At 39.7% G+C, this 25,066-nt stretch overlaps 1 protein-coding gene across 1 annotated transcript in view; it reads left to right on the plus strand.

Moving 5' to 3' along the window:
- Positions 1-902: 902 nt before the first annotated feature.
- The window catches only part of TSPAN13 (tetraspanin 13), a 31,049-nt gene continuing 6,885 nt past the window's right edge, over positions 903-25,066 (plus strand). The window contains exons 1-3 of the mRNA XM_004045131.5: positions 903-1,441; positions 23,651-23,818; positions 24,485-24,565. Of these exons, the coding sequence (XP_004045179.2) occupies positions 1,379-1,441; positions 23,651-23,818; positions 24,485-24,565 (312 nt within the window). The 5' untranslated portion in view covers positions 903-1,378. The remainder of the gene's footprint in view (positions 1,442-23,650; positions 23,819-24,484; positions 24,566-25,066) is intronic.

Raw genomic sequence — 25,066 nt, forward strand, 5'->3', positions numbered from 1 at the left:
TACTAGCTGACATTTATTGAGGCCTTCCCCTGTGCCAGCCACTATGCAAAAAGTGCTTGACATACTTCTAAAATCTCAATTTATAGGTGAGGAATTAAGGATACAAGATGCATTTCTACAGTAGAGAAGCAGTAAACTGATAATGAATTAATTGAGGTGAAGTCTGAGTTATTTGAAGATTTTCAGTTATTTCTGTGAAAAAATAAGTTTATTGAAATTCACGACCAGAACACAAAAATAATCTCTCTTGATTTTCTTTTTAAATTTTTTTTAAAAACTTTTGTTGACACATAGTAGATGTATATATTTACGGGGTACATGAGATGTTTTGATACAGGCATGCAATGTGAAATAAGCACATCACAGAGAATAGGGTATCCATCCTCTGAAACATTTATCCTTTGAGTTACAAACAATCCAATTACATTCTTTAAGTTATTTTAAAATATACAATTAAGTTCTTATTAACGATTGTCACTTTATTGTGCTATCAAATAGTAGGTCTTATTCATTCTTTCTATTTTTTTGTACCCATTAACCATCCCCACCTTCTCCCGCTCTTGATTTTCCTTTGCATGCATGTATTCATAAAGTTTATTAGTATTTTGCAAATCTTTGTAGGATAAGTCTGACCTGTCCAGGTCACAATTATAGGGCACATATCTTATTTTCTGAGAGAAGCAGGGATTTTATTTTATTTTTTATTGTTTCACTTATTTTCTCCCTTTCATTTCCCTCTACTTCGTTCTCTTTTAAATCTTTCACAAGTTTTCATTCATTACTTGCTTCCTGCCTTCCTTCCCTTAAACAAGGCCAGGTGCTTAGTTTTGAAATCTCATTCAAAATGGTGCCACGTCATCTGCCAGGGCCAAGAATCCGGAGGTGCTGTCATATTTCTCCTTGCCAGCGTGGATCTCCTCCGAGCCCCGCCCTCCCTCCTCACCTGCTCCTGGGGAAACTACACCAAGGCCGCCGACACCAGCTCTGGCCTGGGGCTCCCTCCCACACGGCCTTGGCCCCCTCCCCCTCGCCCCGGGACCGCTCCGCCCCTCCCGGATCCCGGCCGGCGGAGCGCATTTATTTGCATATTTCTACCTTTGTTCCCTGCCAGCGGCCAATCAGCGCGTGGGGCGAGACGAAGGGGCTGGGCGGGGCTCGGGCTCCTGCTCCGTCTCAGCTGCGGCGGCCGCAGGTTCCAAAGCGGGTCTGAGCCGCCGCGCGCGCGCCGCGCACTGCAGCCCCAGGCCCCGGACCCAGACCCACGTCTGCGTTGCTGCCCCGTCTGGGCCAGGCCCCAAAGGCAAGGACAAAGCAGCTGTCAGGGAACCTCCGCCGGAGTCGAATTTACGTGCAGCTGCCGGCAACCACAGGTTCCAAGATGGTTTGCGGGGGCTTCGCGTGTTCCAAGAACTGCCTGTGCGCCCTCAACCTGCTTTACACCGTGAGTATCCCCAGTCCGTTCCTGCTCGCTTGGGGGCTTTGCACCTGCTTGGGCGCTCTTTGGCTTCCCTGCCTGGTCAGCGACTCACTCGTTGCATCCCGCGCCCCCTTCCCGGCTTCCCACGCTCTGCGCGCCCCCGGCCTCACCATCCGTCCCCGCCGGGGACCGGGCGCCGGCGCTTGTCGCAGTCTCTTCCTTTCGTTCATTGTGAAGCCGCGGTCTCTCAGGCTCGCTGGCCGCGTCTCTGCCACATTGCTCCACCCCGCCCCCTCACCCACCGCCTTGTTTTTCAAACATTCAACCGGACCTCCCCGCTTTCCCACCCCGTACCCTTCTGCCGCTCGCTCCTGACATCCAGACGCATCTGGGCCAGGCGTGGAGGCGCGAGAGCCATCAGGGCTTGCGGACAGTTTTGCGGAATGGCGTGGCCTGAAACTGACGAGGCGGCATATGGCTGGTGTGCCTCTGGGTTAGCTCTTAGTACCCTCGGGATTTTAATTGAGGCCACTGAGTAGGTTCACAGGATGTCCGCTGCTTCCGAAGTTTGTTTCGTGCTCACAGTAAAGGGATGTCTTTTTGTTTTTGTTGTTGTCAGTTTTGCTCGTACTTGGTGCTTTTTCTGTGTGTCTTGCCCATGATCAATATCCTAACTCCATTTTAAACCAAGTCCTCTGGGAAATAAGCGAGCCCCCACCCAAGTCGTTTCTTTCCCTGCCAACCAGCTTGGGCCTCTTAGTTTTAACGCTGCAGGCTCTCTTTGTGATTTTTTGAGGCGCAATTCTGGGTGAACAGGAGGATGGCAGGACAGATCGACATTTATTGAATGCCTATCACGTCCCAGGTTTTACATACACAATGCTCGTTCATCATTCTGACAACCTTCTGAGGGAATGGGGCATTATCTACATTTTATACATAAGGTAACAGACCAAAAAGGTTTTAGTAAGTTTACATAGCTGGTAGTTGACGAGTCAGGAGTGGAACCTAGGCTGTGGAATCCAGATCTTTCCACAGGCTGTCTCTACCGGGCGGAAGAAACTTCCTCTTCTGTCATCATCCCTCCATAGTAGTCTTGCTCTCTTCTATAAATATACCTGGCGCTTTGCAGCACCCACCCTGAAAACAAACTCAGCACCCCTGCATTAGCAGAGAGCTAGGCCATCTGTGCAAGCTTAGATTACCTCCTTGGAATAGAGAGGCTGCCTTGTGGTCACCAACAGGAGAAGGAGGTTGGGTCATTTTACCATTACTGTTCCTTTGTATGTGAACATGACTGCAAGCTTTGAAGGCAAGACAGAAACAGGCATTGAGTACGCTTTTATGGCTAGTTAGTAAGAATCTGGTCAACATGGTCATTACTAGTAGACTTGGGAAAAAAATTTTAGAACACCTGGTGATACAGTTCCTTGGAGATACATGTCAAGTTTCAGATCAAAATTCATCTGTATCACCCTGAGGCATGCTTATCACCCTGGCTGTTTATTAAGTAAATGCTGACCAGTTCTCTAGGGTTTTTTTGTTTTTTTTTTTTTTAAATCAGTGTGAGTGGCCTGCTTGGAACTTTAAATTCCTTATTTTGTGCCCTGAGTTCTGTTTTTTTTTCTGCCAATGATTTAGTCATCTGTTTGCCAGACACTTAGTCTTACAGTGTCTGCTTACACAGAGTGGAATGTCTACTTTGCATACTTACTTCACTGAAGGGTCTATATAAATGTATAATATTTTTTAAAAAGGCAAGTTATTTTAAAATGAAGTTCCTTGCTTTCTAGACATCATTTTTAGTTGTATTTAGAGTATATCAGGAAAGTGAGGCGAAAGAAAGGTGATTCTAAAGGGACATATTAAGACTATTTAGTATCTATTCTAAATTATTGACCTTCAAAGTGTGTATTCTATTGATTTTAATAGCTACGCGGTAAAACTTAATGAATTGGAAATTCACGGGACAATAAAAATGGCTAGCCCTTTTAAATCATAGACTTTTTAGACAAAGGGACATTTCTTAAAATGAATTAGTGGCTACTTGCTTCTTTTACATTGTAAATAGGCTTAAATAACTGCAGCAGTTTAAAGTGGAGGCAAGTGACAGGTAAAAGATGGATCAAGTCTTAGATAGATGCTGAAAATGTGCCATGGCCATTATTTAGCTTCTATTTCTCCCCTGATCTCTTTCTCAACATTTTAAGATGAAAAAAATGTGAGGCAGTTGGGGATGGGATTGAGCATGAAGACTTCGGAGACATTTCTCTATAAGTCATGAACAGAAACATTCTTTGTAGGTTCTAATCCCACCCTGGTCACTGCCTCTAAAATGTGCTCAACGCTACAGGATTACATTTGAGGTCATTTCTAAAAGTGTTGGTTAAACCAGGATTGCATATGGGAACGGCAGATGCCTGAAACATCGTCATTGCTGTGTTGAAGCATTTTACTGAGGAACTTAGGACTGTATCAGCTGAACTGTCCACATGCTCTGGTGGCTTGCCGATGAGCCTGAGATTTGTGCCACATTCATGATCAGCTCAGAAAGCATGTCACCAAAAACAAGTTGCAAGTCCCAAACAAGGAAATTTGATCACTAGGCAAAATGTTAACAATTGATTTTTCTTGTTGTTTATGGCTTGATTATTTTAGTTAATAGGATCGCCAGTACTGGACAAGCTTAAATTAGTGTAGTATGTGTTAACAGTTTGTAAATATAGAAGAAAAGGGGGAAGCTACATTCCTGAATTCACCTTCACAGTATTCTAAGAGAATGACTTGCCTCAGAGCTTCCTGCATTTAAAGAAACTTTCAGTTTCTTCATTCAACAATTATTTGAGTGCCTACTGTGTGCCAGGCTCTGTTCTCAGTTTGGAAATACAGCAGCAAACCAAACAGGGCTTAAAAATCAATGTGCTTTTATGAAGGCTCATTTTTATTTACTACCTTTTATACATATGTTTTCAGGAATTGTATTCAGTCAATAAACTTTTGTCTACTGTGGGCACTCTTTTGAGAACTGTGGGAAATAATAAATACCTATAAAGGCAAATGCATTGTGAAGACAGGATCTAGATGAGAGACATGGAGTGGGAAAATTAAATGGCATATAAGGAATATACTGACTTTAGGTACCATAAAATTTAGGACTGTGGGAGATATTTGTGGCTTAGAGAAGTTGGGGGAATAAAGGAGATGTGATTGAATCAAGGAAATGTAGAAATAGTGTGTGGGTCTTTTTGATAGCATTTAGGATATACATAAAAATGAAAATGATTTGGGAAAATGACTTATTTTTAATAGTTTATAGGAATATTTTAGGCTGAAAAGATTTTGACAAGTAGTGAAAAAAACTTTTGAAAATTATGCTTAGTGATTTGTGGGAAATTTTAGAAAATATGAAATAAAATTTGTATTAAAATACATAATATTTTGAAGCTTTATAATGTGTCTCCTTGTGCTTCTTAACCAGAGAAGAAAGCTCTATTAAAAACAACCAACCAAAAAAAAGGTAGCTGACTTTGTTAAACAGAACGAAACTGAAAAATATGACCAAACATATATTTACCGGGACTTTTTAAGAGTTGCCCTGCCAGTTTTAAAATCAGGAGGGAAATTTCAGAAGTTGCAGTTTTGTTTCTCCTGTGTGTGTTCATTCTTATAACATCTTTCCATGTTTGTTTCTTTCTCTTTTTCGTGATTCTTTTTCCTTATACTTTTGGTTGTTTTGAGAAAAATTCTCATGCAGCATAAAAATTATACTGAATTACTTCATAAACACCTTAATTTATATTTTTATCACCTCTGAAATTGGGATGCATTTTATTGTTTGTATTTGTATTTTTGAGATGGAGTTTCACTCTTGTTGCCCAGGCTGGAGTGCAATGGCGCGATCTTGGCTCACTGCAACCTCCGCCTCCTGGGTTCAAGCGATTCTCCTGCCTCAGCCTCCCGAGTAGTTGGGATTACAGGTACCCGCCACCAAGTCCAGCTTATTTTTTGTATTTTTAGTAGAGACGGGGTTTCGCCATGTTGGCCAGGCTGGTCTTGAACTCCTGACCTCAGGCGATCCACCCACCTCGGCCTCCCAAAGTGCTGGGATTACAAGCATGAGCACTTTATCTACTATAAAATGCTCCCGGCCTGGGATGCATTTTATAGTAGATAAAGTGTGCCATATCTGTTAGATAAAAAAATACGACCATACAATTTATGGGAAGAAAATTCTGTTTTTAATCTGTTAGATAAAAAGCATATGTCCATACAGATTATGGGAAGAAAGATCACTGGATTTATGAAGAAAACTGAAACTTTTCCAACTCTGTTACTAGACAAGCAGCTTACTTTGAGTTTCAGTTTCTTCATATATAAATTGGTGATGATATTTTTCAGTCGTTCCCTCATGAAGCTGTGTAAGGATAAAATCAGATAGTATATAAATGCTTTAGATGTATAATAGAAATAAAATTAAGTTGTTACAGCTTCAGGTGGAAAAAGTTGAATTTTGCTGAATTTATAGACTTGGCTGCTTCTTTCCAGCTATTCTTCACAGGTAAAACTTGCCTAAAGAAACTCGTATAAAACAATATTTTGTTTCTTTTAGTTTGCAATGATCAAGGTTAAGTGCAGAAGCACAGCTAAATATTTTAAAGCATGAAACTTGGCATTAGGTTAAAAAGTAGTAATATTAAGTAGGAATTACTTTTATTTATCCACTGTAGAATCGAATATTTGTTGTAATACCCTTTTTTTGTTTTTACATAATTGGCCAACCTTTCAAACGTGTCTGTGGGTTTCCTCTAGCATTTCTCTTGAATGAATCTACTTCCTGTAAAATTGTATTATAATTGTAACTGTTTGGGGTTATTTGTGAGTCTAATGTAAGTTTAAGATGTGCCCAAGTTATTTTCTGCTTTTTATTCTAATAATGAATATTAATTGAGCATCAATAGCAGTGAACAAAATCCCAATGGCTTGCCTTCGTGGAGTTTATATTTATGGGGGCGGACAGATGATAAATAAGGAAGTAAATTATATATCATATTAGAAGGTAAACAAGTTTTATGGAGAAAAATAAAGCGGAGTAAAAGGAAAGATGGGTGGGGCAGTGGAGTGGATGTGGGAGGATGGGTACACAGCTTCACATATGGTGGTCACGCTTGGCCTGCATGGAAAGAAAACAGTGTACAAAAGGTGTTAGACTGTTCTTGCATTGCTATAAAGAAATACCTGAGACTGGATAAAGAAAAGAGGTTTAATTGGCTCATGGTTCTGCAGGAAGCATAGTGCTGGCATCTACTTCTGGTGAGGGCCCCAGGAAGCTTACAATCATGGCAGAAGGGGAAAGGAAGTCCCTGTGTCACATGGGGAGAGTGAGGGGGAGGTGCCAAACGCTTTTAAACAACCAGATCTCACATGAACTCAGAGGGAGAACTCACTTATCACTGAGGGGATGGTGCCAAACCATTCATGGGGGGATCCACCCCTACGAATCACCTCCCACCAGGCCCTACCTCCAACATTGGGGATTACATTTCAGCATGAGATTTGGAGGAGACAAATATCCAAACTGTATCAAAAGGCCTAAAGGAGATGAAGAACAATTATCTAAGAAAAGTGTTTCAGGTGGAGGGAATGGTCTTTGAAAAGACCCTGATGAAAGAGTATTTCTGCTTTTTTTTTGTTTTCTTTTTTTTTTTTTTGATATAGGGTATTGCTCTGTCACGCAGTGGCGTGATCTCAGCTCACTGCCGGAGAGCTGTCTCCTGGGCTGAAGTGATCCTCCCACATCAGCCTACCTAGTAGCTGGGACTACAGGCATGTGCCACCATACCCGGCTAATTTTAAAAAATATTTTGTAGAGACAGCGTCTGTGTTGTCTGGGCTAGCCTTGAATACCTGGCCTCAAGCAATCCTCCCACCTTGGCCTCCCAAATTGCTTGGATTATAGGTGTGAGCAACTGTGCCTGGCCAGGAGGAGTATTGCTGGTTTATGCAAGGGACAGATGAGTCAAATATGAGTGGGACAGAGCAAGCAAGCAGTACAATGTAGGAAATGAGGTCAGAGAAGTTAGGGGTGGACCCAGGAGAGCACTATAGGGCCATGAGCTTTTATACCAAGTGAAATGGGGAGCCAATGGTGTGTTTAGGTTTGAGGACTGATACAGTCTGATTTTTATGTAAAAGGCTATATGGGTTTTGAGTTAAGAATATATTATAGATGGCACAGGTGGGAGCATTGAGACTAGTTACAAGGCTATTGCTATAATTTGCACATGAGATGATGGAGGCTTGGATTAGTATGGTGGCCACAGAATTAAAAGAAATAGATTCGGAGAGTGTTTTGGAGGTAGGGCGACCTGATTTACTGAAAGGGACAAGTCACAGATTACTTATGATTTGTGGCTCAGGCTCAAGGAATTGGCAGGATAGGTTTGCCATTAACTAGAATGGAGAAGATGGTAGGTGGAGCAGACTTTGGGATGAATTAGAGGATTCAGTATTGGATGTGATGCTAAAGAAACCCAAGTGGAAATGTCAGGTAGCACTTACAGTAACCACACTGTCATTCAGGGGAGAGGACTTTCCAACAAGTTAGTGAGGGTAGATAGAGAAGGGCAGTGGTCCATGGATTGAAGTAGTGCATTTCAAACATTAAGAGATTCAGGAGATGAGGAGCATTCAGCAAGGGAGCCTGAAAAGGAATGGCCAGTCAGGTAGGAGGAAAATTGCAGAGAGGTTGGTGTCTCAGAAGTCAAGTGCAAACCATTTCAAGGAGATGGGGACCAAGAGTTGGTTCTCGAATTTGTCAGTGAAGAAGTCATTGAAAAGAGCAGTTACCCTTTTATTTTTCTTATAATCCTCTGAACAATAAAGGCAATGTCCCAGTCATTCTGGCTTTCCTGTGTGCCCGGCACAGCCCTGGCATGTGGTTGGCATTTAGTTAATTGAATGCAGGAATCAGTACAGGGTTCTTCTGCCCATACTTCATTTCTTGTCTCCCAGAAATGCTCCAAAGAAGGAAGTGATAGAGTGGGGTTGGAACTTTGTTGGCAGCTGTGGATGTCACCTCAAATTGGTTACCCTTGGAAAATGACAAGTGGAGGTCCCTTATTTTCAATCACCTTTATATAATTTCCATATACTTTGTATTTTTTTGCCTAGTAAGTATAAAAGCAGTGGCATCATAGAGAGCCATAATGAAGAAAAATATTCGCAAGAGCACTTCAGGCCTTCTGTGTCATTTGAAGAATGATCATAAAGCAATAAAAGAACTGAGGTTTTGGCTTCAACACTCAATGTCTGGCTATTTCGCAAAATCTAGATTATTTATAGAGTTTTCATATTTCCATCCAGATGTTTGGCATCGTAGAAACACGTGCTTGATCTTTTCTGAATTGCTCTTCAGTTTTCCACATTAAGCAGAAGTTCAGAAGAGAGTTCAGTGTTCACGTGTAATTCCTCATTATGAATGTTGAGGCATATTGAGGGAGATAGTCTGGGGCTTTGTTTTCTTTTTTTTAGGGGCAGGGTCTCACTCTGTCACCAAGGCTGGAGTGCAGTGTGTGATGATAGCTTACTGCAGCCTTGAACCCCTGGGCCCAAGCGATCCTCTCACCTTCTCTCCTCTGAGTAGCTAGAACTACAAGCATACTCCATCCACCCTACCCAGCTAATTAATTTTTTTTTTTTTTTTTTTTTTGTAGAGACAGGGGTCTTGCTGTGTTGCCCAGGTTGGTCTTGAACTCTTGGCTTCAAGCAATCCTCTTGCATTGGCTTCCCAGAGTACTGAGATTACAGATGAGAGCCACTGAACCTGCCTACTTTTATTTTCTTTACATGTCTGTGGATGCTGTATTACATTTTGTTGGTATAGTCCTTCTGTATCTTACTACTGTTTTAAATTTGCTTGCCTTCCACTACCATCATAACTTCTCTGTTGCGTTAGTGCTAACAAAACATTTTTGAATAATTTACAGCATCTAATCTGTCTTTTCGAAATGTTTTAAATTCTTTCATCCTCAAAGCAATTCACTTACCTTGGAAGAATTTTGATACTAAAAAAAAAGGTAGTTGTTTTCACAATATTAAAATCTGTCTTTTCATCTTGTTCTTGAAATGTGGTGGATATTTGATGAAAGATTGAAGGTTATGTAGACAGAGAATAATACGGAACATCATTAGGCTGACTTTCTTCCCCTCCAAATATTGTATAGATTGGAGAATTAGCGTTTCCTTGTCCTGAAAGGGTAATGAGCAATATCATGTGCTCTTTCATTCAGCAGTATGTTTTGAGCACCTCTTAATGCTTCACACTCTTAGCCAGGTGCTAGGAATGTAAGATAACATGGGCCTTGATTGTCTGGTGCTTAAAGTGTAGAAGGCCCATCAGAATTCCAAGTATGGCTGGGAGGAGGAATGGTAGCTAATGAATAACCTCGGGTGATAATCCAGGCCCTTCACATCTTGGGATTTGTCAGCCTGGGAGTATGGACTTTATCTCGAGATCAGAAACAAAGGACAGCCAGCATAGGAATGACCTGATCTGACTGGCTTTAAAACAAAGACCACAATGTTAGGAATAGAGTTTAGCTGGAAGTAATAGAAACCCAGCTATCACTGCTTAAAATGGTAAGTTTTATTATTTTCACGGAAAAAGAAGTCAAGACCCAGGTAACCCAGGGCATGTGCATAATTCAAGCATATTGTCATGGGCCCAGTCTCCGTCTGCTTTCCTGCCCAACTATCCTTGGCATGCCACCAAATGACTTATAAAACTCTAGGTACCATGAATTGTTCCAGGCCAGGCAGAAGATGGTCTAAAATGTCTTTCCTTGTAAAGCCTTGTCTTTTGGGGGGAAACAGATCTATTGAAATATTATCGACACAGTAAGGTGAATATACTTAAAGTATAACATTTTATAAGTTTGGGCATATGTGTACACCTGTGAACCCATCACCACATTCAAGACCCCTGAAAATCTCCTCATCCTTCTTTGAAATCCCTCTTTCCCACCCTTAAACCCCCCTCCTAGTCTGCAGGCAACCATGGACCTGCTCAGCGGTAAAACTTATATTGGTGTTAAATTTAGTAATGCTAAGGAGGATGTTTGTAGAAAAAAGATGGGACATTCCTCTGGCTCATTGATTCCCTTCTTCTTTTGACGGCAGAATAAGAAGCTTTAGGGACGTCTTTTCAGCTAAAAGGAGTGCTCATGTTTTTAAAAATTTATTGACAAGGCGAGAATTTAGATTTGGTGTTGGTAGGGAAGGAGGTCACAATGATGAAGGTCAATAGGATCAGTGCAAATTTGCAGGTATTAAAAATTTATGATAAACACAAGGTGAAGCTTGTATTAATCAGGATACTTTATGGGTTATAGATGTTCTTGAAGCAATGTGTTGGCTCATATAAGTGGGACATCCAGTAGTTGGGTCATAAGGTTTTGCTGGATCAAGGGGCTCAGAAGTCGCTCCCCCTTTCATCTGCTTTTCAGCTTAGCTTGCCTCTTGTTAGTTTCTTTTAGGGGCTAGATCTTTCCCTGTCCATAATGGCTACTGTCAGAATCAATGTTGTCCTTATACCTTGCTAGGTCAGATGAACCTGTTGTTTTTTCCTTTCAATATTCCTTTATCGATCTTGCAGGACACGCTTATTGACCCTGTTGGCTTATGGACCCATCCCTTGGATCAATCACTGTTGATAGAAGGATGGGCAGCCATGATTGGTAGGCCGGAATTTTGTGTGTCTGCTGCTGCTGATGGTCAGAGGGGCCAGTCATTAAGTGTCGTACTGGAAATGTATGTGTTAGGTTGCAAAAACAACACGTGTCTAAGACAGAGGTCATTCTTATTCTGGGCAGCAACTTCCCCAGTTCTTCTGTTCTTAATTCTAGCATATCCTAGCAATTTCTTCATCATCTGCAAGGCTTAGTGTAGTGGTTTAATATTTCAACACCCGCTTATGCTAGATTATAAAGAACATTATGCATATATCTTTCTTTGTTTTTTATTTTTATTTTTATTTGAGATGGAGTCTCGCTCTGTTGCCAGGCTGGAGTACAGTGACACAATCTTGACTCACCGCAACCTCTGCCTGCCGGGTTCAAGCGATTCTCCTGCCTCAGTCTCCTGAGTAGCTGGGATTTCAGGCACATGCCACCATGCCTAGCTAATTTTTTTTTTTTTTTTTTTGTATTTTTAGTAGAGATGGGGTTTCACCGTGCTGGCCAGGCTGGTCTCGAACTCCTGACCTCGTGATCTGCCCGCCTCGGCCTCCCAAAGTGCTGGGGTTAAAGGTGTGAGCCACCGCGCCTGGCTCTCTTTGTTCTTTAATACCATTATTGTATATATCAATCCGAAAGACACAGAAACACACGGTGCTTAATGTTAAAACAATTCTGTTTGCTAGAGTGATCTCAAATATATTAAGTTTCTAATTCCAAGTAGAATTTCTTGTTCCCCTACTCTAGGCAACACACAGTGTGCTCTTCTGCTTGTATGTGAATGTACGTGTATGTGACAAAATTTCTGAATTAGATAAAAGTAAACAAGCACAAAATGAATAAGCTTAACATTTGGTAGTTAACTAATGGAAAGGTCATATGAGTGGAGTCCTTATTAACACATCACTGTGTGACCGAGTCTCATAGGAAGTAAATTAAAGGGATGCTATTCACATACTTGTTGATATGCCTATAAAGCAAGAACTACAATTTCTTATGCATTGTAATAGTGTCTTTAATATTACATCTCAGTGTTAAAAATTTCTTAATTATTTTCCTAGGCACTATGATGCAGTTCTATAGGGAGAAAAAAAAGTCACATTACTCCTCACCTATAAAGTGAAAGGAACAGATTAGGATCCCTGGCCAGGTAGTTTAGTGCCATGGTGTTCTCTCTCTGTCTCTGTTTTGTTTTTGTTTTTGTTTTTTTTTGAGACAAGGTCTTGCTATGTTGCTCAGGCTGGTCTCCAAACTCCTGGGCTCAAGTGATCCTGCCTCGGCCTCCCAAAGTGCTAGGATTATAGATGTGAACCACTATGCCCCACCTGTGCTGTAGTGTTCTGTGTTTGTGCTGTGAGCCCTGGCTAAGAATTTCTTTCTTTCTTTTTGAGACAGGGTCTTGCTCTGTTGCCCAGGCTGGAGTGCAGTGGCATGAACACAGCTCCCTGTAATCTTGACCTCCTGGGCTGAAGCTATCCTGAGTCAGTCTCTCAAGTAGCTGGGACCACAGCTGGTTGCCACTGCACCTGGCTAATTTTTTAATTTTTTTGGTAGAGACAAGGTCTCCCCATGTTGCCCAGGCTGGTTTCGAGCTACCTGGGTTCAAGCAATCCTTCTTCCCCGGCATCCCAAAGTGCTAGGATTACAGGCATAAGCCACTGCGCCTGGCCTGGCTGAGAATTTCTATGTTCCTTGCAGTAGCACCTTCCTGTTTATTCCCCCTTCAGTAGACTCTACTCATGTGTACACTTGCAGTTTTGCCATTGCCACTTTCTCTTGGCGTTTACTCAGGGGAGAAATGCCAGTTTTAGACACTTTTTATGACCAGTTTTATGGTCTTGCTTTGGTGTACCTTTTCCATTACAGCTCCTTTAGTTGTCTTTTTAAAACTCTTTTTATATGATTCACCTTTCTTTGTCTTAAGGAGAAAACAGGAAAGGTTGGTGCTTACTGCTTATAAAAACATTACTAGCAATGAACTAACAGACGCATAATTCCTTTTTATCAGCATTGTCTCCCAAAGGGAAGGAAACTGTCATAGGTGTACATTTACTTTCTATTCCAGTTGATTTCTTAAGAAAACTGTTATTATAATAGAACAAAAGATTCTTTGGAGTTCCTTTGTCTAGCAAGTTCTAGTGACAAACCTAGGCTTTTTAATTATGCAGTTAGAGTTAACTGTTTGAATCAACAATTTTTAGATCACTGGTTTGGAAGACCTCATATAATCTTGTTCTCTTCACAATTACGAACCAGCCATAACACATAATTATCACTACTGAGAAATAAATTGTTTTACTATTATCTTTAAAAGTCTCCTTTTTAGTAAAGTTAAGGATACACTGATAATCAGATCTTATTAGAGGCATATTATAAGTCTTTAGGTGTTATCATTTTAAAAGTTAACTTGGGTATTTGGGGGATTTTTAAAATAATGTGTTAGAAACACCAGTCATACGCTAGAAAACACATTGTTTTTAGCTTTTTAAATGAAAAAATCCAACATATTTTTGGGTGTTTATTAGAAAATTGATTAGCACAAACAAGTTTATGATGTACAGTTTAGCTGTTGCTGTAATAAGTGCAAAATTTGTTTTGGATTGGATAGTTGAATCTATGTTTTCTTTCACCTTTGGGAATGGCCCTTACAAATGAGAATGTGTATTTGCGTGTGCATGTGTGTGCATATGTGCGTCTAGGAGTTGGGCATGAAAATGGGATAGGGCAGTGTCTTGGTTCACTTTTGAAACCATCTGAGTGTGATGGACCTAGAGCATTGCCTTTTGTTACAAACGTGGAGAATCAGCAACTTACTGCCTGTTGCCTTCACTTGTATACCACCTTCATTCCCAAGCCTCCTCTTTCCTAAATTGGAACAAATTATAGGAGGGAATGTGGACTGCTCTTGAATATGCATAGATGGGAATTGAGGTGAAATGTTTGAGAGACAAGTGAGAATGTCTAGATTTAAGTAGCTGGGTTTGGGAGATAGTGGGAGCTAAGGCTGAATGAGGAAGTTAGACCAATTTACAGAGGAAAGCAAAGCAGAAGAATTTAGAATTGGTGACTTAGTAAGAAGGGGATGTTACATTTTTCAAGGCTAGTTTTAATTAGGAAATTTCATATGCTCAGGAAATAATATGGTAGACCCCTGTGAACTCACTGGCTTTATACATTTCACATATGCCAGTATTTTTTTTTCTCTCTCTTTTGAGATGAGGATTCTCTTTGTTGCCCAGGCTGGAGTGCAGTGGCTATTCCCAAGTGCAGTCACAACGCACTGCAGCCCAGGACTCCTGGGCTCAAGCAGTCTGTCTCAGCCTCCCAAGTCCCAGCTACTGTTGAGACTATGGGCACACCACTGAACCCAGCTAATCTCTCTTTTAAGAAGTTAAATGTTACTCTGTAGCTAAAGGCCAACTCTCCAGTCCCTTTCCCATTTTCCCCTCTCAAAGGTAGTCACTGTTCTGAAATCAAGATCTGTCACTTCCATGAATATGTATGACAATGTCATATATTATATACATTAATTATCTACAAATAACATATAGTATTGTTTTTTGTGTTTGAAAATTTATATAAATGGTATGTTTTATCTGTATTTATACAAGTTGTCTGATTTCCTTTACATTTTTTTGTAATTTGTCAATTTAATAGAAATAGATAAAAATCATTTGTATTCTATTGTGTGATCACACTAGAGTCTGTGAATTCCCTTGTCGTGATGTTTGAAAATGTTTTTAATTTTTTACTGTAACAAACAAGGTTGTGGTAGAATCCTGGTATATATCTAGTTGATAGGTGTTCTCTTGGGGATTAATCTAGAAACAGAATTGCTGGGGTAGTAAGGGATACATATAATTTTCCTAGGTGGTGTTAATTTGTTATATAAAATAGCTATAACAATTTATATTTCTACTTGTACACAAGTTCTAGGTTCTTTACATTCTTGGTGTCATCAGGCTTAGTTTTTGCCAGTCTAGTGCATGTGAGATGGTATTTCCTTGTTTTAATTTTTGTTTCCCTGATTTTTGATGCGATTTAACATTTTTCATGTGTTGATTGGCCTTTCAAATTCTTCTTCAGTGAATTGACTCTTACTACCTTTCACCACGTTTCAGTTTGCTTTTTGTCTTAAGTTCATTTGTATTCATTTTTATTTTTTATTTATTTTTATTTTTATTTTTGAGATGGAGTATCGCTCTTGTTGCCCAAGCTGAAGTGCAGTGGCACCATCTCAGCCCACTGCAACCTCCTCCTCCCGGGTTCAAGCGATTCTCCTGCCTCAGCCTCCTGAATAGCTGGGATTACAGGCGGGTGCCACCACGCCCAGCTAATTTTTTGTATTTTTAGTAGAAATGGGGTTTCACCATGTTAGCCAGGCTGGTCTTGAACTCCTGACCTCAGGTGATCTGCCTGCCTTGGCCTTCCAAAGTGCTGGAATTACAGGCGTGAGCTACCGCACCTGGCCTGTAGGCATTTTTAAATATGTGTGCTGGAAATATATTCTCCTAGTCCTAGGCGTCTCTCACATTTGTCTTGTATTTTTCACTGTACAGTACAGAAGTTTAAATTTGTAACAGGTTGGATGGTATGGCAGGTAAAAACACAGATCTACAGCCAGGTAGCCTGGGTTCATATCCCAGCTCTATCCCTTCCTTACTGTCTAACCTTGGACAAGTTACTTAACATCTCACTCTGTGCACAGCTTTTCCCATCTGGAAAATGGAAGCAATAGTACCTACCTCTTAGGGTTTTTGTGAAGATTAAATTAGTTAATAAATGTAAAACCCTTATAATACTTTCTTAAACAGAGTAAATGCCATGTCAGTGTTATATGCGCATTTTTTGAAACTTGTTTCAAAGAAATTTTTCCTTACCCACAAAGTCATTAAAATATTTTCTATACTTTTAAGTTGTGCTTAAAGTAGAGTTTATGGTTTGAGGTAGGGATTAATAATATCAGTTTTCAAAATGAGAAGGTGGTTGTCACAAGGCTACTTATTAAAGTCTACTCTTTCTCTGCTGACTTAGAATTTTGCCTCTCTCAAAGACTATGCTGCTGGCTTATTTAGATCTGTATCAGTTACCTGCTTTAACGACTGAACCATTAAAATGAGGTATTTGTCATATCTCTTATTTTATTTTATTTTTTTGAGACAGAGTCTTGCTCTGTCACCCAGGGTGGAGTGCAGTGGCGTGATCTTGGCTCACTGCAAACTCTGTCTCCTGCGTTCAAGCTATTTCTGGCTGATTTTTGTATTTCTAGTAGAGACGGGGTTTCACTGTGTTGGCCAGGCTGGTCTCGAACTCTTGACCTCAAGTGATCATCCCGCCTTGGCTTCCCAAAGTGCTAGGATTACACGCATGAGCCACTGTGCCTGGCCATTATAATAGGTTCTGATATTTGTTAGATGGTTTTTAACTTATTTAGTTTTTAAATTTTTAAAATCTATTTAATTTTACTTTAAAAAAAAAAGAAATATATCCAAAATATGTAGAGTCAGGCTCAAGTTTTGCAGACATGGGTGAAAACAACAACAAGGGTGGCATTCAGGACAGTTAGATTGAACCACTGACAGGACTGATTTGCTACCAGGAGCGTTTCTTCTTCATGGTTCTGGTGACAGTGCAGCTGGGCTAAGAAAAAGTGCAGCAGATACAAGCTTTTCTCCTTAATCTTCTTTATCTCTTTGTTTATTTTAGGTCTTCTTTCATGTTCTTCAAATACATTTCACAATTTTCTTCATGAAGATCTTGGACTACTTTTGTTGGATTTCTTCATATATATCTTATATTTTGGGGGTATATTACAAATTATATCCTAAAAAGTACATGAAAAAAATTTTTTTTGGTGCATCAGCATGTTGTTGATTTTTGTGTATTGATTCTGTTTCTAGCAACTTCGCTGGTTCTTACCAATTTTAATTTTTTTTTGATTTTTTGGATTTCCTTTGTAGATGCTCCTAATAATTTTTGAATAATGAAAGCTGTGTTTCTCTCCTCCCATTGTTCTTTTGTATTTACACTTAGTTGTCTAAAACCCCACCACAATGCTGAATAGATGTGGTGAAAGTCCACACCCTGTCTTATTCCTGAATTTTGGAGAAAATGTTTGTGATTTATTTTTATCTTACCATTAGCTAGAATAATGTTTCCTATCTTTTGTCACTGAGTGTGATTTTTGCTTTGGCTTTTTGGTAGGTATTTATCAGTTTAAAAATTTGGAAGGGTTTATTATTAACCTTTCTCTTAAATAATTTTGCCAAGGGCTGTTACTTTTCTCTCCTTTAATGAAGCTTTATGTATTCTTTCTATTGTAAGTTTCTCTTCTTTCTCCTACCATTGAGTTTGTTTTAAGTGACTCTTTTTTAAGTTTGCATTTTAAAAAATATGGGTTTTTAAAATAGTTTTTATTCCCCCTTTATCTTTTTATTTTTCTGTTTAATATTTTTTATTTTTTTATTTTATTATTATTATTATTTTTGAAATGGAGTCTCACTCTGTTGCCCAGGCTGGAGTGCAGTGGCACGATCTCGGCTCACTGCAACCTCTGCCTCTCGGGTTCAAGTGATTCTCCTGCTTCAGCCTCCCAAGTAGCTGGGATTACAGGCGCCCACCATGACACCCGGCTATTTTTTTAAAAATATTTTGGTAGAGACAGAGTTTCACCATGTTGGCCAGACTGCTCTTGAACAACTGACCTCAAGTGATCCACCCGCTTCGGCCTCCCAAAGTGTTGGGATTACAGGCGTGAGCCACCGTGCCCAGCCCCCTTTTATCTTTTTAGTCAGTTTAAAATATTTTGTTTTAGTCTCCTTCAGTTAGTTCTGTCATCTCAAGTTCTTGGGAGCTTTTATCCTTCTTTTGTTATATTTGTCATATCTCTCTCATGGTAAATTTTTTTCTTAGTCATTTTGTGATTTTTTGATTGGCAGCAATGTTTTTATTTTTTTCTTTGGGAATCCTGTAAGGGCTGGGATTTGGAAGGGTCCCTCCTGAGCAAATTTTGCATATGCGTTTATGAGCTTTTCTCCCCCAAGTGCCGTCACCTCTTGTAATCAGCTTTTATTTGAATTGTTTGTCTTGAGGATTCCTGCATGCCTGAGGCAGTGTACTCTTAGACTGCAAGCATCGGCATGATAGGCTCTTGTTTGATAGGCTCGTGTTTCTCTTTCTTGAAAACTTTTTGAAGAGACTGAAAAGTCTTTGCTCTCTTTCTGGATAGGTTGTTGTGGTTTTTCTCTAACCCCTGACACTGAAAATACAGCTTTTTGGAGATCCCAGTTATGCAAGAGTCTCAGTTCCACTTCCTAGCTCTGCTACGAAACCTAAATCCTTTCCCGTTAGGGGCTGTTCTGATCCAGGAACTCCTTCCCCACCTGCTCATGGGACCCCACAGCACCAGCTGTATGCTTACAGTTCTAGCTTTCGATTCTCCTTTCATTTCTGGCCTGTAGGAATTTCCCATAGTTTTTCTGTGCTCACTTACATATTTAAATAAAATGTTACAGTCTTTTCAGTGTTTTAAAATATTTGTAGCTGAAAGGATTCTATGGTAGCTCAGTTGCCCATGTTCCAAGAACCCTCTGTGGTGGGCTAAATAACCACACACTCCAAAAAGTCGTTCATATCCTAATCCTTGAAACCTACAAACACGTTACTTTACATACCTAAAAGGACTTTGAAGATGTGATTAAATGAAGAGTCTTGAGATGGGGAGATTATTCTGGATTATCTGGGTGAGCTTTATGGAATCACACAGGTCCTTGGAAGAGGGAGGAAAGAGGGTCAGAGTCAAAAAACGATGTGCATATTTGAGGGGTTTGAACATGATATGCTCCTGGCTTTGAAGACAGAGGAAGGGGTTATATGCCAAGGAATGCAGAAAACCCCCAGGAACTAGACGAAGCAAGGAAACAGATTCTCCCTCTGGAGCTTTCAGGAGTACAACCTGACCAACACAGCCTCCAGAACTGTAAGGCAATACATTTGTGTTATTTTAAGCCACTACACTTGTGTTAATTTGCAAAAGCAGCGATAGGAAACCCTCTTTGATGGTTTTAGAGGACTGCCTGGTAGTGGTAATTAGGGTAGACTGAAAACTATATTGAAGACACAGCAGAATCAACTTGGTGAGGAATGCCCTTGACAGAGGGTTATGTAGAAGGAAGCAGCCTCTTTTTTCCCTCTATCTGCAGGAAAAGAAAAAAACCAGAACAGAGGTACTTGTGAATATTCTAGATAACATTCTCAATAATAGCATAAAGCCTAATCTGAGAACTAAACTAGTGTTTTCTCCCCTCTTTTTGGTTGTAGAGATCTTTTCTTTACATTTACATTAATAGATTCTCATTATTAATGAACCTGTTAGTTGGCAACTGAGTGAGCATTGAAGAGTTTCCTCATATTGCCGAAACGATGATGCAGATAATGTATTTGCTTTGCTGGGAGGATGCTCATGAGGGTACCAGAACACTTCGCCCCAGCTACATGATAAGGATTCCACTGATGGTAAAATTCCAGGCAGGTTCTGTAACAGTGAGAGGTTCCTGATTTGTCAAACTCCAAATAGGTGAATTGTTCTGGATTTCTTTTCCAGGACTGCTGTAGCAAATTACCACAAACATCGTGACTCAAAATAACAGAAATTTATCCCCTCACAGTCCTGGAGACCAGAAGACCAAAATCAAGGTGTCCACAGAGTCAGGCTCTCTCAGGGACCTGGGGGAGAATCTGTTCTTGCGTCTTCCATTTTCTGGTGGCTGCTGGCATTCCTTGTGGCTGCATTAGTCTCTGCCTCTTTTTTTTATGTCACTTTCTACATTGTGTGTGTCTCTCTCTAATTTCCCTGTGCCTCTCTCTTAAGGATACCTGTTATGACATTTAGGGCCCACCTCATAATCTAGGATACAACATTTAGGGCCCACCTCTTAATCTAGGATAAGCACCTCCTTTAAAGATCCTTAATTTAGTTCCATCTTTTACCATATAAGATAATATTTATCCTTGGCCGGGCGCGGTGGCTCATGCCTGTAATCCCAGCAGTTTGGGAGGCCGAGGCAGGTGGATCACCTGAGGTCAGGAGTTCGAGACCAGCCTGGCCAACATGGTGAAACCCCTTCTCTACTAAAAATACAAAAATTAGCTGGACGTGGTGGCGTATGCCTGTAATCCCAGCTACTGGGAAGGCTGAGGTGGGAGAATCACTTGAACGCGGGAGGTGGAGGTCGCAGTGAGCCGAAATTGCGCCATTGCACTCCAGCCCGGGTGAAAGAGCAAAACTCTGTCTCCAAAAAATAAAATAAAATAAAAAGCAAATAAATAATAAATACTTATTCTTTTACTACTGAAGATTATATTTACAGAGGGGTCAGCTGGCCTATTCTGTTTATCTGAATTTTTTTGTGTGTCAGGGGGAGATTATTGTTCTATATTCTTACTCGCCTTATAAAAAGTCTCGGGAGGGGGTAGCAATTATTTGATTATTTGTCCTATTGTAATTTTTCATTCTCTTCTATACCGACTTCTAGAGCACGGGTCCGAAAACTACAGCCCACAGCCAGATCCATCTCATTGACTATTTTTGTACAGCCTGCTAACTTAGAATGGTTTCACATTTTTGAAAGTTAAAAAAAGGAGGAATGATATTTTGTGATGCATTAAAATTATATGAATTCAAATTTTGTATGTATAAATAGTTATTGGAACACAGCCGTGCCTGCTCATTTGTTTACATATTGTCTGTCACTGCTTTTGTGTACAGTGGCAGAGTTGGATAGTTATGGCAGAGACCATGTGATCTGCAAAGCCTGATAATAAATATCTGGCCCTTTGCAGAGAAAGTTTGCCAAGCCCTGTTCTAATAGGGATGTCTCGTCTCTGGCTTTTAGCACGTAGTCAGCATCAGGTACTTGTCGATGAATAATTAACTTTGAATTTACTATTTAAACATGTGTAACTTTTAATATTCTCATATTTAAGAATTTCAGTAATACAGTAAGGATGTAGTATAATTCCCAAAAGGATTTAAAGAATCTTAAAGATCTTAAAGAACGATGGGGTTAGAAGAATTTTATTAGTAATACCCTTATTCATGCTTCTTATCTTTTTTGGCTCTAAGACTTAAAAGATACAATGTAGTTCTGCCTGTGAATTTAACTGAATTAGGATATATGCATCACACTGAGGACTTGGATGTTGGCAAATGTGATGGTTAATTTTATATGTGAACTTGGCTAGGCTATGGTGCCCAGTTGTTTGGTCAAGCACTAGTCTAGATGTTGCTGCAAAAATATTTGTAGATGTGACCAACATTTACAGTCAGTTGACTTTAAATCCTATTACCTTCCATCATGTGAGTGGGCCTTATCCCATCAGTTGAAGACCTTAAGAACAAAGATTAAGGTTTTCTGAGGAAGAAGGAATTCTGCTTGAGTTTCCAGCCTGCTGGCCAGCTCTACAAATTTCTGACTTGCCAGTCACGACAATCATGTGAGCCAATTCTTTAAAATCTCTCTGTCTCTGTTTCACTGTTGGATTTTCACTCAATAGATAGATAGATGTAGATATAGATATATTTCCTATTGGTTCTGTTTCTCTGGAAACAGAAATACAGCAAGCTGCTCTGATGTCTTGCACATGTGGACCATCTTCAGCGTTTGGTACCATGATGCAGCAAGGATGCTAAGCATAGCCCTCCTGCCGCGCATCATCCAGCCCTCCTTCTTCCTTCGCACCTCCTTCAGGCTTCTGTCTTTTACAGCTCCTGAAAGGAAATGTGTTAAATTTGAATACCACAGAGTCAGAAATAAGCTCACTTGTGAAGGGGCAGAGGACTTTTTTTCAGTCCAAGACTGTTTGAAGTTGTGAGAAGACTGTTAGTGAATATGATAAAATGAAACAGAGGCAAATGGGCCTGCTGATAAGGAGCAGTTGGGAAAATGAGAAGGACTAGACGAATTTCTGAGTGGCAAAATTTGTGAAAATTTTTGCCTCTCGTTGTCCCTCTGAAAAGAAAAGCTTGCTGGGTGTACCAGCTGCAGTGGAGCCCACCAAGTCCATATAACTCTCGAATTTGATTATATTATGCTATAGATGGTTCCTTTTATTCTCAAGTTTTGTCTCTTTGGCAAAAAAATACAAAAAAATATTTTCTTTGAGTACAAATAGACACTCATGTAGCAGTTTTGCTTGTATCTCTACATATGTAAGGTTTACTGTACCAGTAGATGTAAAATTTGCCTGACAAACTATTATATTACATATGAAAATTTACACATTTGAGCAGAAAAAGATGCATTTGAGTAAGTGGTAATTTATTTTTATATTTCTAAGCAAAGTTTATCAGGCTTTTAAATGGTGCTAGAAAATATATTTTTTTATGTTTTGATTTTTCCTAATTGGGTATTATGCTGTCAGATTGCTCCAGGAAATGGTTGACTCATGATTGAAGTGAAGGTACTGTTTCCTTCCTGTTCAACAACCTGTCCCCCATTCCTCCCCTAATACCTATGTAAGCTTCATCTTCTATAAGTGAATTACCATCTTTATGTGGCATACTATTTTTAAGTGGGATTTTAAAGAAGTAATATCATTTTGACTTTTACAGGTCATAACCACTAGGCATATGTTCTTCAACCAGTGTTGTTTTATAAATATATGAATAAAACAATTGGCATATCCAAGAATTTCTTTTTGCTCAGAATACTAGTTCACTTTAAATAGCTAAAGTCTCTTACATTCTTTTTATTCTGCTAAGAGTTTTAATGATCTCTATATGTATGATTTTTAATAAAATAGATGATGACATTTAAAGCAGTTAATTTCAGCAGCAATTCTATGAGCAGTTTTTGAGTATTCCCAGGGACCCGGTCTTGTGATAGATTCTGGGGCTGTATAGCCAGGTGAACAGATGTGGGTCCTTACTCTCAAGTTGCTGCCAGTCTTCTGGAGAGACAAGCTTGGAAACACAATGTGTGATGAAGGGAACGAGAGAACCATGTTCCAGGAACAGAGATCGGCCCGACAATGGAGGGATTTCTTTAGTCAGCTGGGGACTAGGAGGGCTTCCCAGAGAAAATTACAGTGCATTTGGGCTTTGAAGGAAAGATAGGTGATGTCCATTTGAAGAGATCAATATGTTGGACTGAGCTTGGCATCTAGAAGTTTTTGCGTATGTGATTTCTTCAAAATCTTCAGTAGCATGCATTTAGGCTCTTAGTAAACAGATGACTTCTGAGGCTCTGTGAGACTTTTGCGTATCATCAGTCTTTTTTTTTTCTTTTGCAAGAATAAAGCACACCTGGGGATTAATGTAATTTGTTAAAACAATACTGCCTATTGAGATCTTGTGTGTATTCTTGTATTAAGTTTTAGTGCTTATTTGTAAGAGACTACGTAGGTGCCTGAAGGATATTGTTGATATTTAATTAACCGGCATTTTCCCCATTCTCTCTCCTCTCCCTCGTCCTCTACCCCTGCCCCCTGGGTGTTTTTGCAGTTGGTTAGTCTGCTGCTAATTGGAATTGCTGCGTGGGGCATTGGCTTCGGGCTGATTTCCAGTCTCCGAGTGGTCGGCGTGGTCATTGCAGTGGGCATCTTCTTGTTCCTGATTGCTTTAGTGGGTCTGATTGGAGCTGTAAAACATCATCAGGTGTTGCTATTTTTTGTATCCTTTTTAAAAATCAAGATTTTACTCTTGATGACTATTTTGATGGTTACAACTAATTTAATATTATCACTAGGAAATTTATTGCCAGAAAGCAACTCCAAGCAAGCCTTATGCATATTTGTTCAAGAACTGTTAGAAACATTTCTTAGGGTAATGTTATTGTATGTTTTCATATTCTCACCCTGTCCTTGTGACATCCTGAAGAATATATTCTGCAAGTTCAGTGTGGTCCTATTTATGTATTGTAAATTCAGAGTTAAATTGAATTGATTTGGTGACTTCTAGGCCCTTTTTTACACATTAATGTTTGGTTGAGAATTTCAGTGTTTTCTTAGAGTTAATATTAAAAAAGCTTACATGTGTTTATCTATACCTATGTCTGTTTTGTACATGTAAGAATTTTTATTTTATTCTGAATGAAATTCTAATCTATTTTTAGTTATGTAATTATGACTAGTATTTTTCTATATAAATTTGATGCAACTATGTATTACTTACCAAAATAATAATATGTGTATCCTTTTTGAACTTTCTCTAAGTGCCATCTGTTCTGTATTCTGGGTTAATTACTTCTTGTGCATTCTAAAGTTGTCAGTACCTCTGTACCTCTGTTTTATGGCATTCTAAGAATATTTAGAAGTATCCTTAACTTCTAACTCTCAGTATATGATTATTCTGTTACTTGTATTTATTGTTCAGTTTTCTGTATCTTGCGCTTGTTTAGCCCTGAACCGGGAGCAACAGGTAAGCTAAGACTTTTTTCTTCTACTTTATTATACCACATAGCATGAGTATGAAAAAAAGGAGGGAAATGATTAGAATATAAAATAATTTCGTCTTGCACAGAATGCCACCTTCACTCTGGATAGCAAAACTCTCTTGTTCCCTTTGCATTAGTGCAGCAGGTTGGAGCCGGACACCATCAGGTGTTGCCATTTTTGGTATCTTTTAAATCGGATTTTGCTTTCACTGGGTTTAAAAGTGCTATGGCTAAAAGATGTTCCCCCAATCTTTTCCCACTATTATGCAATGAAACATTTGCTCCAGAATGCTTGTGGTTCCAGTCTAGCAATGACTGTTTTCAAGCTCTAATTTGTAGACAAATCCAGGTTTCTGTCATGGAGCAACAGAACTTTTGCCTTGTTAACACTCTGAGAATTATGCCTTTGAACCAAGTGCTTCTTTTAAGTTGCATGTAAATTCTTTTAAATGCATGTAAAAAATTAGGAGTTTTTCAATCTTGGG

The sequence above is a fragment of the Gorilla gorilla genome, chromosome 6 (genome assembly GCF_029281585.2).
Source record: "Gorilla gorilla gorilla isolate KB3781 chromosome 6, NHGRI_mGorGor1-v2.1_pri, whole genome shotgun sequence".
In the NCBI taxonomy this organism is placed as follows: domain Eukaryota; kingdom Metazoa; phylum Chordata; class Mammalia; order Primates; family Hominidae; genus Gorilla; species Gorilla gorilla.